The 14,481-nt window shown below is 41.7% G+C and overlaps 1 protein-coding gene across 3 annotated transcripts in view; it reads right to left on the bottom strand.

Moving 5' to 3' along the window:
* Positions 1–10,717, bottom strand: part of nfia (nuclear factor I/A) — a 168,706-nt gene extending 157,989 nt beyond the window's left edge. The window contains exon 1 of one of the 3 annotated variants that reach the window (XM_051076951.1): positions 10,146–10,717. In XM_051076951.1, the coding sequence (XP_050932908.1) occupies positions 10,146–10,241 (96 nt within the window). In that variant the 5' untranslated portion in view covers positions 10,242–10,717. The remainder of the gene's footprint in view (positions 1–10,145) is intronic. The other 2 variants (XM_018676179.2, XM_018676194.2) reach the window with 2 other exon arrangements.
* Positions 10,718–14,481: the final 3,764 nt, after the last annotated feature.

Raw genomic sequence — 14,481 nt, 5'->3', positions numbered from 1 at the left:
AAATATTACTTATGTTTCTAAATATTCCGACTAAAATATCTAAATTTAACTTCAAGCTCAAGAAGTTGGAGAAACAGAGGCGAAACTCGATTCATATAAGATTCAATCACTGAAAGGGTCTGTTAACAAGTTCCTCTTTGTATTTACAGACTTAAGACAAATTTATCAATTTCACTTCTAATGACACTTCTTCTGATTTACACAGAACATCAATAATGTGAGGATCTACTTCACAGCTCTAAGAACAGTTGGAGAACTCTTCTGTGTTTTTGTGTCCACATGAGAAGAAATGGGAACCATCACAGTTCTTAGAACTCAGAACCATTTCGAGTGACTTGTTCAGCTCCAACTTCAGAGTTTGCTTTATTAATTTTGTCTTTCTTCATGAAGCATTTTGTAATGGTTATTTTGAACGGTGCTAAATAAATAAAGTTATCATTGTTACTGGAAGAAGAAGAGTAAGTAGTAAGTCTACAGTGATTGGTCAACACGAGCCAGTGCAGCACTGGCAACCGCCATTTTAACAAAGTAAAACGTTAGCTGTGTAAATAACAACTCGTATCTCATAAAAAAATATGGAACAAAACACGATCAAATAAACCAACACTGAAGTCCGGTCTTTATTTATGTGTATACGAGACGTCGGAAACACAACGTTATACCAACCAGCCAGCTTACGTCACTTCAGCGCTCCTATTGGTGGCGTGAATGCAAACAGAAAAAAGGTTTGGTTGTTGTTGCTGTTTGGTCCAAAGACACCGTGCATATGATAACTGAACTGTTGAGCTGTGCAACCATCCTGACTTACTACTAAATGTAAAAATGGGAAACTTTTCTATCTCTACCATCTATCCCACAACAAACCTGCAGTACGTCCTTTCCAATCATCTGACATCAGACTGCCTCATTTTCAAAAATGTGGATGAAATATTCTCTGTACTCGACACCCTGATCCAAACTGTCTTCACTCAGATCAAACAGGAGCCAGAGATCAAATATATAAACATTTATCAGCTGTAAAATCCTCCTCAGATCGTCTTTAGTGTTGAACATAAATGAGAAAAGTCGTTAACGTCTCGGTTCTGTTTCTCTTTACTCACTGCAGAGTATTTGTGTTGGCGTTCTGCTCCAGTTCACTGAATTCATATTGAAACTAAACAGAGACGGTGGTTAAAGTGTCGTCTTTCAGTTTTAATATCGAGCGTGTTCTCGTCCATGTTAAAGTTTATGAATGAATTACAGTCGTGGTTTGAAATCTGTCTCTCACAAACACTAATCAGCTGCATCCAGCATCAGGCCTGACCCTCCTTGACCTTCTGGACTGACTCCAGACCAGTTTGTCTGTTTTCTCACATAAAGGTCCTCCAGCTTGTCTCTGTTCTGCAGCCAGAGATCGAAGCTGCTGCCAAAAAAAAAAAAAAACAACAACAACAACCTGCTGTACTGCTGCAGCTGAACAGATCAGGATTCACCTGCTCACTCAGGTTTACTCAACATCCAGTGAATTTAAAGGAACAGTCTGGCACTCTGAGGGAGTTATTCAATCTCCACAACAGGTCCAGGATGTGTTGGGGGGAAACGGTTAGCCTGGTAAGATAAGAAAGCAGATTTTATATATTTTATCCTTTATGAAAACAATGACAAGCAAGGACACGCGTACAGGTTATGTAACTGCTGCCACATTTACTCAACAATGGAACTCAATCGATTACGCATCAGTCATTTTTATACTAAAAATGCTTCAAGAAACACAATACAACCTCGTTGATACAAAGGAATCAAATAAATTCTGTGTGATCGATTAATTTGGACACCACCCTGTAATGTTTGCAGCGTACTTCTGTTCTGGGTTTGCTTATCATGGTTTGGTCTTGGACCTTTACTTCCAAACTGACCCTTTGCTAAGTCCTGCATCTTTGTTGTTGTTAGCCGCTGTCGAAGCTAGCATGGCGCTAACACCGTCACTGACTGCTCTCCCTGAGGAAAGGAGTTTTGGGAAAATGAAAAAGCAGTTTCAGACAGATGCTGACTGATGTCTGTGTTTGAGGGATGTATCCAGAACCAGAACCACCACATGACCTGGTCTGCACAGAGTCCTGATCTCAACCACATCCAACACCTCTGCGATGAACCAAAACCTGAACATCAGTGCAGAAGGTTCGAGGTTTGAGGTTAACGTCTCGATCTAGTATCACAAACGTTCAGGTGTCAGTATACTTTTCGATCTTTAAAAACCCCAGAAGCACCGAGTGAAAACTAAAACACAGACTCGTCCTTTAAGGCCGAGGCGGTGTCTGTGCTCAGCTCTCTCTCTCAGGTCGGCCGGGTTTCCCTGCAGCCGCCTCGGGCTCAGCTTTCCTTCACTAAGACCAGCAGCACAGCAGCGGATATTACAGCCCGAAGCCTCCACTCACTTATTGGACGAGAAGGGGGGAAAAAAAGAAGCTGCAGAGCCGAGCGCTCTGTTCAGCATTAGAGGGAGAACCAGAGCTCAGAGAGCACCTGGTCAGATCCTCCTCCTCCTGCTGCTGCTGCACGTTAACCCAGTCCACTGATTCTCACAGAGACCAAACAACACATATTCACACTCGTCTTTTCAATAACTACAGAATGACAAGTTTTAAATAACCCACCAAAAACACAACGCCGCACGATTCAAACACAACCCCGGTTTATCTGTTATGTCATTTGATATCAACATATTAATATAATACTCACTAAATATAAATACATCCGACTTTACTTTGGAAACAAAGGAGAGATGAAAGAACAGGAAAGACAAAGGACAAGGAAAAGAAACATGAAATACCAAGAAGGAAAGTTAAGGAAAGGAAGAGTGGAAGAAAAGAACTTAAAGACAAAGGTAAAGGAATGAAAGGACAGAGAGGAAAGGGAAGATAAGAGGACAGATGAAGAGGGAGAAGAGATGAATGGAAGAAAAGAGGCAAGAAAGGGAAAGGAAAGAAAAATAAAAATATAAAAGGGAAACAGAAATGGAAAAGATAAAAAGGAAAGACAAAGGGAAAGATAACAGAAATGATGAAAGGAAGGACAATGAGAGGTGAGAAAATGAAAGGAAGCATAAACAGAAACAGAGAGAAAGAAAAGGAAAGACAGAGAGAAAGAAAGAAAGAAAGAGAGAGAAGAAACTAAAAGTAAAGTGAAAAGAAGGGATGGGGTGAGATAAAATGAGATAAAAGATGAAGGCAAAGGAAAGAAAGGGATGACAGGAAAAGAAAAGACAAAAGGCAGGAAAAGATGAAGGGAAAGTAAAAGAGAGGAAAGAAAAAAATGGAAAAGAAAGGAACGACAGCAGAGATGAAGGGAAATGAAAAGTAAGATAAAACACAAGACAGAGAAAAGGAAAAAGGAGCGGACTAAGGTCAAAGGAAAGGAGAGATGGAAGGAAAGAAAGAGTGAAAGGAAAAGACAAAATAAAAGGGTTAAAAAGATGAAGGGAAAGAGAAACTAGAAAAGAAGGAACGACAAGAGTGAAGGAAAGAAAGGAGATGTAAAGGAAAGAGGAAAAGGACTGAGGTTAAAGGAAAGGAGAGAAAAAGGGTGAAGGGAAGGAGAGAAAAGGTAGAAAGGTGGAAGAGGAGTGACTCATGTCCGTTGGTCGGCGACAGCCTGAGACACACCGGGAGTTCGAGGACTCGATGTGTCCTCACACGTTCCACACCACAGGATGACCACAGGGAGGACGAGAGACTGCCAGGACGAATGGAGAGAGAGAGAGAGAGAGAGAGAGAGAGAGAGAGAGAGAGAGAGAGAGAGAGGTGGAGAGCGAGCATGCCGTGTTCAGGAAGTTCAAGCAGACAATTCTAATCCCCCAATTTCCTCCTCTCTAATCATCTCTACTCCGCTCATGGCCGTCTCCAAATTGGAAACATCTTCTGCACAATATGACACTCCCTCTGCAACACACACACACAGTAACACACACACACACAGACACACACACAGTAACACACAGGATCGTGGCCGTAACCTTCCTGTGTCGTCTCAGTGTGGACTCGGTGCTGAAAAGGTAAAATTAGTGTGAAAACGTGACTCACTTCCATCAGCTGACGGACGGACTGATCAGACTGTGAATAACAGAAAGGTCACGTCTCTTCTCATTAAAGGAGAAGTCCGACATTTACAGAAATACTCTTTATAATTCTCTCTATCAATCCTCTGGTCTTTAATCGTCTTGTTTTGTACGACAAGAAGTCCAACAATTCATCTGACGATTAATCATCCAATCAAGCCTCTGGTCTCAACATTTCTTGTTTCGTACGACCAACAGACCAACGATTCATTCAACGATTAATCTTCCGATCAGTCCTCTTTAAATGAGTTGTTTCGTTGTTCAAAGATATTCTGTTTATCGTAACATACGACAAAGAAAACCTTCCATCAATCAATCATCAAAGTCTGCAGTTATTTTCCTGTCAACCAACTTATCAATTAATATGCACCAGGTGTGTACCCAGTTAGCGTAGCTTAGCACAGAGACTGGAAGCAGGGGGAACTGCTAGCCTAGCTCTGTCGCGACCGTCGGATTCACATGCTGTGTCAACAGGATTTTTAGCAGCAGCTTCAGTTTGCTGTTTGAGCTCTGTCCTAACTCCAACATCAAACTGAACCCAGCTGACTCCAGGACCTGGACTGGATTCCTTTAAAATACAGTAGGACACCAGCTGAACCAGATCGAGAGGAAACACGAAACACTGCAGCTGAAATCAGGAGATTCAAACTCTCTCATCTTCCAACCTGCAGCCTTTTCAAACTGTTTATATTTGTCTTCCAAGTTTGATATTTTGGTTCAGGATCACAGTTTCTGGTTCCTGACTCTCTGGACTGCATCAGTCCCAGATGATCTAGTAATCATGTTAGCTGGTGTGTGGCGCAGGTCTGCTCATCATCCACAGAGTAAAAACTACACATGGACAAACAAGTCCAGTTTTTATTCACCACAAATCTGGATCAAACTCCCAGAAAACATCTGTCCTATCCAATCTGACACACACGCCTTTTTCCTGTCTTTTGTATCTTGTCTTTTCTGTCGTATATAAAATAAAATCACCTTACCCAAATAAAAGTTTCCTACGTTAATTCAGACTTTTGGAGTTCAAGTAGATGATTAGAATGCTTGGTCGGGGTGAGGAGGTCACCTGATATCAATCAACATTTCATTTAGTTACAGTGGGTCCTGGTTTTTCTACAGATACTCTAGTAAAGATATTTATATACATATATTTTATAAAATACTACCGATGAATATTAATCAATACACTTTGGAGCAGTGGTTCTGTCATGTTTAGAGGCCAAAAGAATAATAATCATGTGTATATGGGCATGTTTAAACTGATTAAACAAGCCAAGCTGACTTTAATTGAAATTAAAAAACATAAAATTTTATCCCTGTTTTTTTGCTCCTGATCATCCAGAACCTACTGCAGCTTCTCTAAGAATTCTGGGAAATGCAGTTTGAAGACCATCGTGACAGTGACGCCACTTAACGGCGAGTCTCGTGGTGAAAACGTGAGATTTGTGAATGGAGTTTGGTTTGGGACGGCGGTGTGTGTTTATGAGGCAGTCCTGCTTAGTTTCTTTAACCCCTGTTGTCAAACTCTAAGGTAATCTCCACCCTCTGACCTCCACCTCCACTTTCTCTATGTCCTCGGATGATTTCTGCCCCTGCTGTGTTTCCCTCCACCAGGCTCATTAACGCTGGGGGAGGACCTGAGGGGAGAGTCCGGCTAATGAACTGGGCCTCACACAGACCACAAACACAGAGCCGAGCCGAGCCGACGTCAAGTCCGCCACGATTCACTGATTCAGTGTCGCCTCCGCTCGACCTACGACCCTGAACACACATTCAGAGGAGGGGGGGGCAGATACAGGAGAGCGACGACCGACCTCACAAGTTTTCATCTTCGTCCAAAACATGTCTGCTAATCTTAACTTTCTGAACATGTCAGTGTTATTTTATACGATATACAACAGGTAGACTACAATAAATAAAAGGAACCCCTCAAAGCTGTGACGTTTGTCTCCACTGAAGGTCAAAGTTTCAAAGATGGAGGATGACCTCTGACTGAGGGAACTAAAACTAAAACTACTTGGTTAACGTTAGAGAAAGTCACGACCTCTGAACTACGACAGTTTTTGATGATTTAACGTCGCACTTTTCTTGAAATGTTAACTGAAACAATTCGTCGATTCATTGATTTGTTTATAGGCAACTAATTTGGAAACTGAAATAATCATTTTCTTTTCTTTTTTTAAGCAGAAACATCAAATATTTCCTGTTGCTAGCTTCTTAAACGTGAGGATTTTTCTTCAGTAAACTGAATATATTCAGACTGCTGGTCGAACAAAACGAGACACCTCAGGCTTAATTCATAAAGACGATAAAGAGAACAAAAAATGAAGAAGTGGATCAATAATCAACAACCTTTCTCAGGAATACCACACAGATAGCTCAGACTGTCTGAGAGGAGGAGGATGAGACGACAGGTGAGAAGGAAAAGACGCTGATTTCTTTATTCTCTGGTGTATCGAGCTGCTCTGTCTGAATCTGTACGATGCTGTGAGCTAACTGTCATAACAGACGAGTATTTAGAACAATGAAAAGAAACAAGCTCACGTTTTTAATAAAGTCCAGACAGATCTGGGTTTAAAACAGAAAATAAAGACTGAACAGAAAGCAGACATATTGTCCTGTGTGTGTTCACACACTTTAAAAAGTCAAGCATTACGATATGATCAGATATAAAACATTTATTTACAAATTAAAGCTCAGATGATCAGATTAATACGATGTGATAGATCAGATCACACACACTCTGCACAAATATGAGTATGGAAAGAGGGTGTGTGTGTGTGTGTGTGTGTGTGTGTGTGTGTGTGTGTGTGTGTGTGTGTGTGTGTGTGTGTGTTTGGGGGGGTTGCTCATTGATAAATGGATTATGGGGCCGTCACTTGTAGTCCCACAGAAATCCTGTTAACCCCTGCAGTGGCTGAATGAACGGATGAATGCTCGCTATGTTACACACACACACACACACACACACACACACACACACACACACAGCTATTTTATCAGTAAACTCTCAGATTAATTTGTTTTTTAATCCATTTTCTTTGCTTTTGAAAGATGAAAACGCTCCGACTGGATTTCACGATTTTATGTGATTTCAACCTGTTTCTCTGTTTTTTTAATAATAAAATAATCTTTGTATCAGCTTTACTGTCCTCTCTCTGACTCGCAGCTCTGTGAGTTTATTTCCCTCTCGTCGTGCTCGGCTCCCTGACTTCACACTGTTGCATTAAAAGTTAATATTAATCAGATCTGATTACACCGGAGTGTGTTTGCTGGCGTCCCGCTGCAGACGAGTGTGCAAATTGGTTTCACAGTCGTTTGTTGTGAGCCTGAAAATTCAGGCACAACATATACAAACTGGCAACGATTCGGCTGAGATTCTAGTTTGTTTCATGTTAATAGAATTGTCCTGGATGTGCAGCGAAGCAGAGAGGCGGGAAACAAATATAAGGATTAAACGTACATGTGATGTAAATGAACAGGGACGAATCAACAAAAACTGACTTAATTATTATTTTAAAATGAAATACAGGATCAATAAAATATTTTATCTCTTATTTTTTATGTTTGAGGCTCTTTCTGAAGCTTTTCTAATTTTAACAGCACAGAAAATAAAGTGTGAAAACAACAGGACGACGCACTTTAAATATTTTAATGTTTAAAACTATGAAAAAACCACATCATTTATCACGGCTTTAAACATAAATGAGCCTGAATTTCAGCTTCAATTTGAAACTATTAACATCAATATTAATATATTAACAACAGCATTATGTGTAGAAGTAAAAAATATTTAAATATAAAAGAGATTTTTTTTTTTTATCTATTAAAAGACTAAATTAAAAAGCGATCTGTTTCCCTAAACTGACCCGACAGAAATCATCTGGAATAATCACAGCTGCCTTTTTTCTTTTTTTAAACGTTAAGCAGATAATCCTCTTTCTGCTTTTCACACAGTTTAACCTTTTTGTGCCGTTTCAGACTCTGATACTGAAGCTCGGACGGATTTAAGTCGGACTAATTACCCTGCTGTGATCGTTAGAGGGAGAGCAGCGTCAGTGACAGCTCGTTAGAAAATACAACTAATGACATAAAGTGGGCTTAATTAAAAAGTGCTAATATATTTAGATATATATATTTAGATTTTTATTTAGTTTGACGCTGTACAAGAATTGTATTAATTCTAATTTTCTTAATTTATTAACAATTAATAGAAATAATTTGAAAGGAAAAGAAAGTAAAAGTGAATTTTACTGAGTAATATTTTTAATGTTTTGTCGCAGCAGAACAACACAGTCACTGTCTCATTTAAAAATCAAATCATTTCTATAAATGAAGCTTTAAAAATCTAATCTGCCTGAAAGTAAAAACAGGATTTTTTTTATTAAATTGAGCAGCAGCTTCATTAGAGTCACAGGGAGAAGAGAAGCTGTGCCATTAATACCACCTTAAATCAGAATTATTTAAGGCTCAAATGAGTCAAAAATAAAAAATGTATCAGGACAGTTAAACTCAAACATCAGCACAATAAAAATATGTTTCTGCGTCACAGATATTATCTGACCTCTTTTATAAAACGCTGCTTTAAACTGATGTTTTTCAAAATAAAATTCAGCTCCAGTCGAGCCCCCCCCCCAACCAAACACAAACACACACCCGAGAAACAAAACTCTCCCACCCACCAACCGAGCCTCTGACGACCCCGGCGGCCGACAGAGTTACAAAAAAGAAAACCTCCCGTCAACATCCACGAGCTGCCCGCCGCCACCGCCGCCGTCCTGCTGCTGCCGGACGGAGAAAGTGTGTGTGTGTGTGGGTGGCGGTGGTGGTTGGGGGCGGTGGTGGAGTTTTGGTTTGACCGAGAGGAATTCACAAAGTTCACGGTCCTGTTACGCGGAGGATAAAGCCGCCTTTGTCTCTTTGGGCAACACAACTCTTTTTATTCAAGGCTGCATGGAGGAGAAGGAACCTGCAGCGCCGCCACAGCTCCACCCGTCCCCTCTTCACCCACCCAAAACTGACCAACACCACCAGGTCCAGCCAAGACCCGAACGGACACGGTGCTAAACACAGTGTTAGATGGAACGGTGGCAGTAATAATGAGCTGTCCTCTAATGAACTCTGAGCGCTGGGAGCTCTTTCATCTCTCTGGCTCATTTGGACCAGTCGGTCACAATAGACTATTGTGAGGCACCAAAAAAGAGAAAACCCCCGGCCGACCCCCTCCTCGTCTCTCAGCGGAGTCACCAAACTCTCCCCTCAACCCCCCGTCTGTCTGTTTGGACTCCAACCACCACCTCCCCTCCTCCTCCTCCTCCGTCCTCTGTCCTCAGCCACCACAGCAGTGACGAGGGTGTCAAAGGTCGGCTGGCCTCGCTGACCACGACAAGCTGCTTAATGCGGCCCGGCGCTGCAGCCGGAGCCCCGGCTCGTCCCCGGGACGCCGCCGCTGAGATGAGTCTTAGGGGAGGAGGTGGTGGAAGGGGGGGTGTTGTAATTGCCACAGCGGCGGCGGTAGCAGCGGTGTCAGAGCTCAGGAGCCGAGCGCGGCGCTCAGTTTTGGTATTTCTCGGCGAGCGCACAGAAACAAAAGCAGGACTTTTTTCACAAGTTCCCCCGTTAATTAAAGCGGAGGATGACAAGAGGGAGGAACGAAGGAATAAACCCCCCTCCGACACCACCAACACCCCCGTCAGCCAGCCGGTCGCTGGCGGTGGTGGAGGTGGTGGCTGCAGACCTGAGCTGAGCTGGCACCCGTCCGCTACCGGGACACCGCGGAGACAAGAGAGAGCGAGAGAGAGGAGAGAGACGGGACGCTGATAAAAACAACAAACACAGTCCGAGCCGAGGTCGCAGATCCACCACGCTTCAGAAAGAGGTTTTTGTTTTTGGAAATAAAACAAACCGCTGCTGTGAGGAGTTTGAAAACACTCAAGAAGAAGAAGAAGAGGAGGCGGTAGGAGGAGGAGGGATTGTTGTTTTGCAATTGAAGAAAGAGAAAAGAAAGGACTAAGAAAAAAAAAAAGCAAACGGGGCAGTTGTGCCAACTTACCATCCACCAGGTCCTGGCTGAGATGTCGTAGCAGAGCTGCCATTTGATGGAGCCTTCCGAGGTTTTCCCTGCCATTACGCTGTCAGCAAGCTTCATCTGATGCGAGCGCGCTCACCGGAGATAAGACACCTAATTGAGAAAACATTTGCACTGGCATGTTGGGCAACATGTAGCTCGCTCCATACCATATGGAATCATGGGTAAAAAAAAAAAAAAAAAAAAAAAAAAAACCTCCTTGACAATGAACCAATCTCATGCAGACCCCGTGGCAAGGTGAGCGGCAGTCATCTGCTCGGAGAAAAAAACACACACACACACCCCCCTCACACACACACAGCCGAGCAGAATGATGAGCCTTTTTTCCGCATCGCCGAACGCCTCGCCCCCCCCACACACACTTTCTTTTTTTTCCCTCCTCGGGTTTAATTAGGGCTCGTTCTTCGTTATCATCATCATCATCATCACCAGGAGCACGAGAAGAAGAAGAAGAGGAGGAAGAAGCAGCCCGAGCGAAACTGAACTGAACTGACTCCAAACAACTTCTACTGGTTTTTTATGGTCACTTTAATGGGACGGAGGCAGGTAGAGGGAGGGAGGGAGGGAGGGGGTGAGAGAGAGAGAGAGAGAGAGAGGGCAGAGGGCTGAAGCACCACGGGGCGATCAGTCCTCCGGACACATGGAACTGCTTACACATTATCATGCTATGTTTTGTTTTGGGTTTCCATCCTTCCTCACCCCCACCTCTCCTCCTCCCCCCTCCGTCTCCCCCCTCCATCCCTCCTTCAGCTGAAAACTCGTGTGTTTTGGCATAAATACCTCCAGACTGAAGGATCCTGTGGAAGCCCGGAGAGAGAGAGAGAGAGACGACCTGTGCGAGAGAGACGACCCGGTCCTTCACGCTCCGTGGAGAGTGGACGCTCGCCGCCGCCGCTGCCTCCTCCACCGTCTCCACCGCCGCCGCCGCCTGAAAAACATCACAACGCTCCGTCAGTAAGTTCACTACAGTTTACATTTCCTGTCTGTAAGCAGCAAAACATCAGTGTAAGAATACATGAGTAAAAACTTCAGAGGGATACAGTGAAGTGCAGGAGGGTTTATTGTTGTGTTTTATGTTTTTGATGCGTTCACTCACTCACTGTTTTCATTATGTGCTTTTTACACTTTCATCATGTTTAGTTTGTAAAATCTTCATCTGTGAATTAATGACCGATCATAATCAATCATTTATAGATCAGTTATCAGTCGTTAACTCCACAGAGAAGTCGTTTAAACTCATTTAAGATGCATTTCATTACAGCCAGGTGACATTTTCTTGGTCATTATCATTTTATTTATTTTGCTCCACATCATGTGACCGTGGATTAAATATAAATCAGGAGAGACAGAATTAGACAATAGATGCTCCACTGCACTTTGCTTTAAAGGCGTCTTCTGAAGCTCAGAGATAACAGTGCTGCTTTAACTGATCCATAAATGATTTTGTGTCGTTTACTAGAAGGTGTTGTTCAATATTTTCTCTGAGACGCAGTGAAGTGTCTTAGAGGTAAAAACAAACAGAATAAAATGTTTGTATTAAACTAAAACAGAAAACTTTACTTCAGTAGAAACTTGCTTCTGTAAAAACAAGGATAAACTATTTTAAAATACACACGATAATTTATTTAACCCCTCTGACCGTCCTGTTTACACACCACTGTAGTTCAAACAAACAAAACTTTAAATTCTTACACGGAGCCTAAATTTTCCAAAGACACCAAACACATCAGGGTTAAATTTATAGCCAATAAATAAATAAATAAAATAAATAATGTCTGTAAATTTCCATTAAATGTAAATAAAGTATCTTTGGGTTTTAATTTTTCTATTTTTATGAGTATTCATATATATGTAAAGTAGATAAGGAATATTTAATATAAATATAAATACTTTACTAGAGTTATTCCTAATGTGTATATTTAGATATTGTACTTTTTCTTATAAATGGGATCAAACTAAAAACATTTCATTTGTATTCTGTCCTTTCATTTCTTGTTTAAATTGTTTGGATTAATTAAAAAGTCAGAGTTGTATTTTCCCCCACAGAATCCAGCCTGTAAACGCAGCGCTGAGGGTTTCATTCACTGAGGTTTTGAAAGGAAATGAGTGGTTAAAGGTTTTCTCCTCAGATCACTGAGGTTTAAAAGACTGATGTCGTTTTTCTTTTTCTGTTTTTCCAGGTCAGATTAAAAGCAGCAGCAGCAGCAGCAGCGTCCCATCACGTCGCACATCAGCTAACATGTGCTTTAACCTGTGAGATCAGTTCACTGTCTGTTTCTGCTGCAGCTGGGGGGGAGGAGGGGGAGGCGGGGGGTAATAAAGGTCTCTGAGGGAGGTGCAGGGGGATCTGTGAAGCTCAGGTTCCTAATCAGAGGGGGAATACCTGAACCACAGCAGAGCCGCCATCAAACAGTTCTCCCATTGTGGCGGCCAAAACGAAGGAATGCGATTCAGCCGGAGATAGGGAGGGACGCTCGGGGGGGGGGGTAAGGTACACCAGGCCAGGAGGTGAGGAGAGGGGAGGAGAGGGGAGGAGAGGGGAGGCGTATCTCCTGAAATTTGGAAAGACTGTCATTGTGAGCGGCCGCTGTTTTCCTCTGAGGAGCTTGAACTTTAAGTGAAAATACAACAATTTATTTTAAAAAGAGGCAGCTAACACCACAACACTGGTTTCAATCCAGAATAAAGTAAAACCAGGACCAGGATTATAGATAAAGACACTGATATCAATAACGTATGATAACATACGCTCAGGTACTGAATATATTCTAATTACAGGAGCCTCACTGACTCTTCTCTCACTGAACTAATCAGATGCATGTTTAAACACAACACAGATTAAATGATAAATAACTCTTGTTCATAAAAATGACACTTAACAGCCTTCAAACAGCATCAGTCACATTACAGCTTTAATATTAAGTGACTGTGAATATACAAATTACAGACATGCATGAAGTGGACAGTGTGAATTTGCACCAAAGGAATTATGTCTTCATAGGCAAATGAAGTGATCTGTACAGAACAAGAGGAAATAATGCAATTTTATCTTTAATTATGAGTTTAGTATGTTCTCAGTTCTTAATAAATACTGAGCTAGCAGGGGAAGGTTTGAGTTACTGTTAAAGTTGCTAAACTCTTCTTTAAAACCGTTAAAGTTACTAAACTGAACCCTCTGAGCTGAAAGGCTATTAGCTAACCGGAGCTAACCTGCGGCTAAAATAAGCAGTTAGCTAATTTAAAACATCGTCTGGAAACAGTTTAAACCCCTACAATGAACTCTTCGCTAACCTGAACTAACTGTGCCTTGTCTAAGCTAACAAATTTAGTGTTGTCAAGAATTGTAGCCGCTAAAACAAACCGTTAAGTGGGTTTGATTTAAGTAGTAACACAGGAGCTAAACTGCTGTAGCTAGCGGCTAAAATTAGCAGTTAGCTAACCAGACCGCCTCAGCCACAAACCGGCAAACTTACAAAAAGCAAGTAAATGTTAGGTTTTTTAAAAGGTATTAAATTAAAATACCTATGCCGAATTCAGTGTGATCAACTTGTGTTTGCTACATGCTGTTAACTGTACTGACAAATATCAACATTTTACTTTTATACTTGAAAAAGGTAAAAACGTGGTGATTTTTGAGGAAGTCCTGCGGTTATAACGAGCGCCTTTTTTCCATGATTTCTACGCCCGTTCAAGGACATTAATTTTCGGTGGACATCAGGAATGATGTTATCTCCGGAAGGTATGAGTCACAGACAATCTAAAAATATGTATTTAATGCCTTTGTGTTCTCATTTGACTGCGCTTTTTGACACTTTATCGTACCTTACTGTCCTCCATTAGCTGCGTTCACTGTCTGCTGCCGCCGCACCCGTAGGTTGTGTGGATCACGTGCCAAACCGCAACACCTGACTTCCTGTTGTTTATAAAACATCTGTTCTTTTTTACTCGACACACTATCTTATATTTTACAGCTCAGTTACAGAAAAAGTCGTTTCAGTCTGACGACACTGAACAATTAATCAACATATTATTGAAACGATTTTATCTTGATTTTTATTTATTTTGGTGAAAATGAAATTCAAAAATGTCCACTAAAATTCTGATTCATACCACAATATCTGTCAGAATAATTGCTTTGCATATCATTCAGCCCTATAGTAGAAACATATCTGCAGGTCCAGTATTTCCTTTTTTTCAGCTCTGTGTTTGGTCTCCACCACCTCCTGAGAGAAATACCCTGCTCTTTAGCTGCTAAATGCTCTTCTATGGTTTTATATGGGAGCCTGAGGGACTAAGAAAT

The sequence above is a fragment of the Lates calcarifer genome, linkage group LG17, assembly GCF_001640805.2.
Source record: "Lates calcarifer isolate ASB-BC8 linkage group LG17, TLL_Latcal_v3, whole genome shotgun sequence".
Lineage (NCBI taxonomy): Eukaryota > Metazoa > Chordata > Actinopteri > Centropomidae > Lates > Lates calcarifer.
Note: the sequence above shows the minus strand (reverse complement) of the source record. Positions and strands in the feature narration are given on the sequence as shown.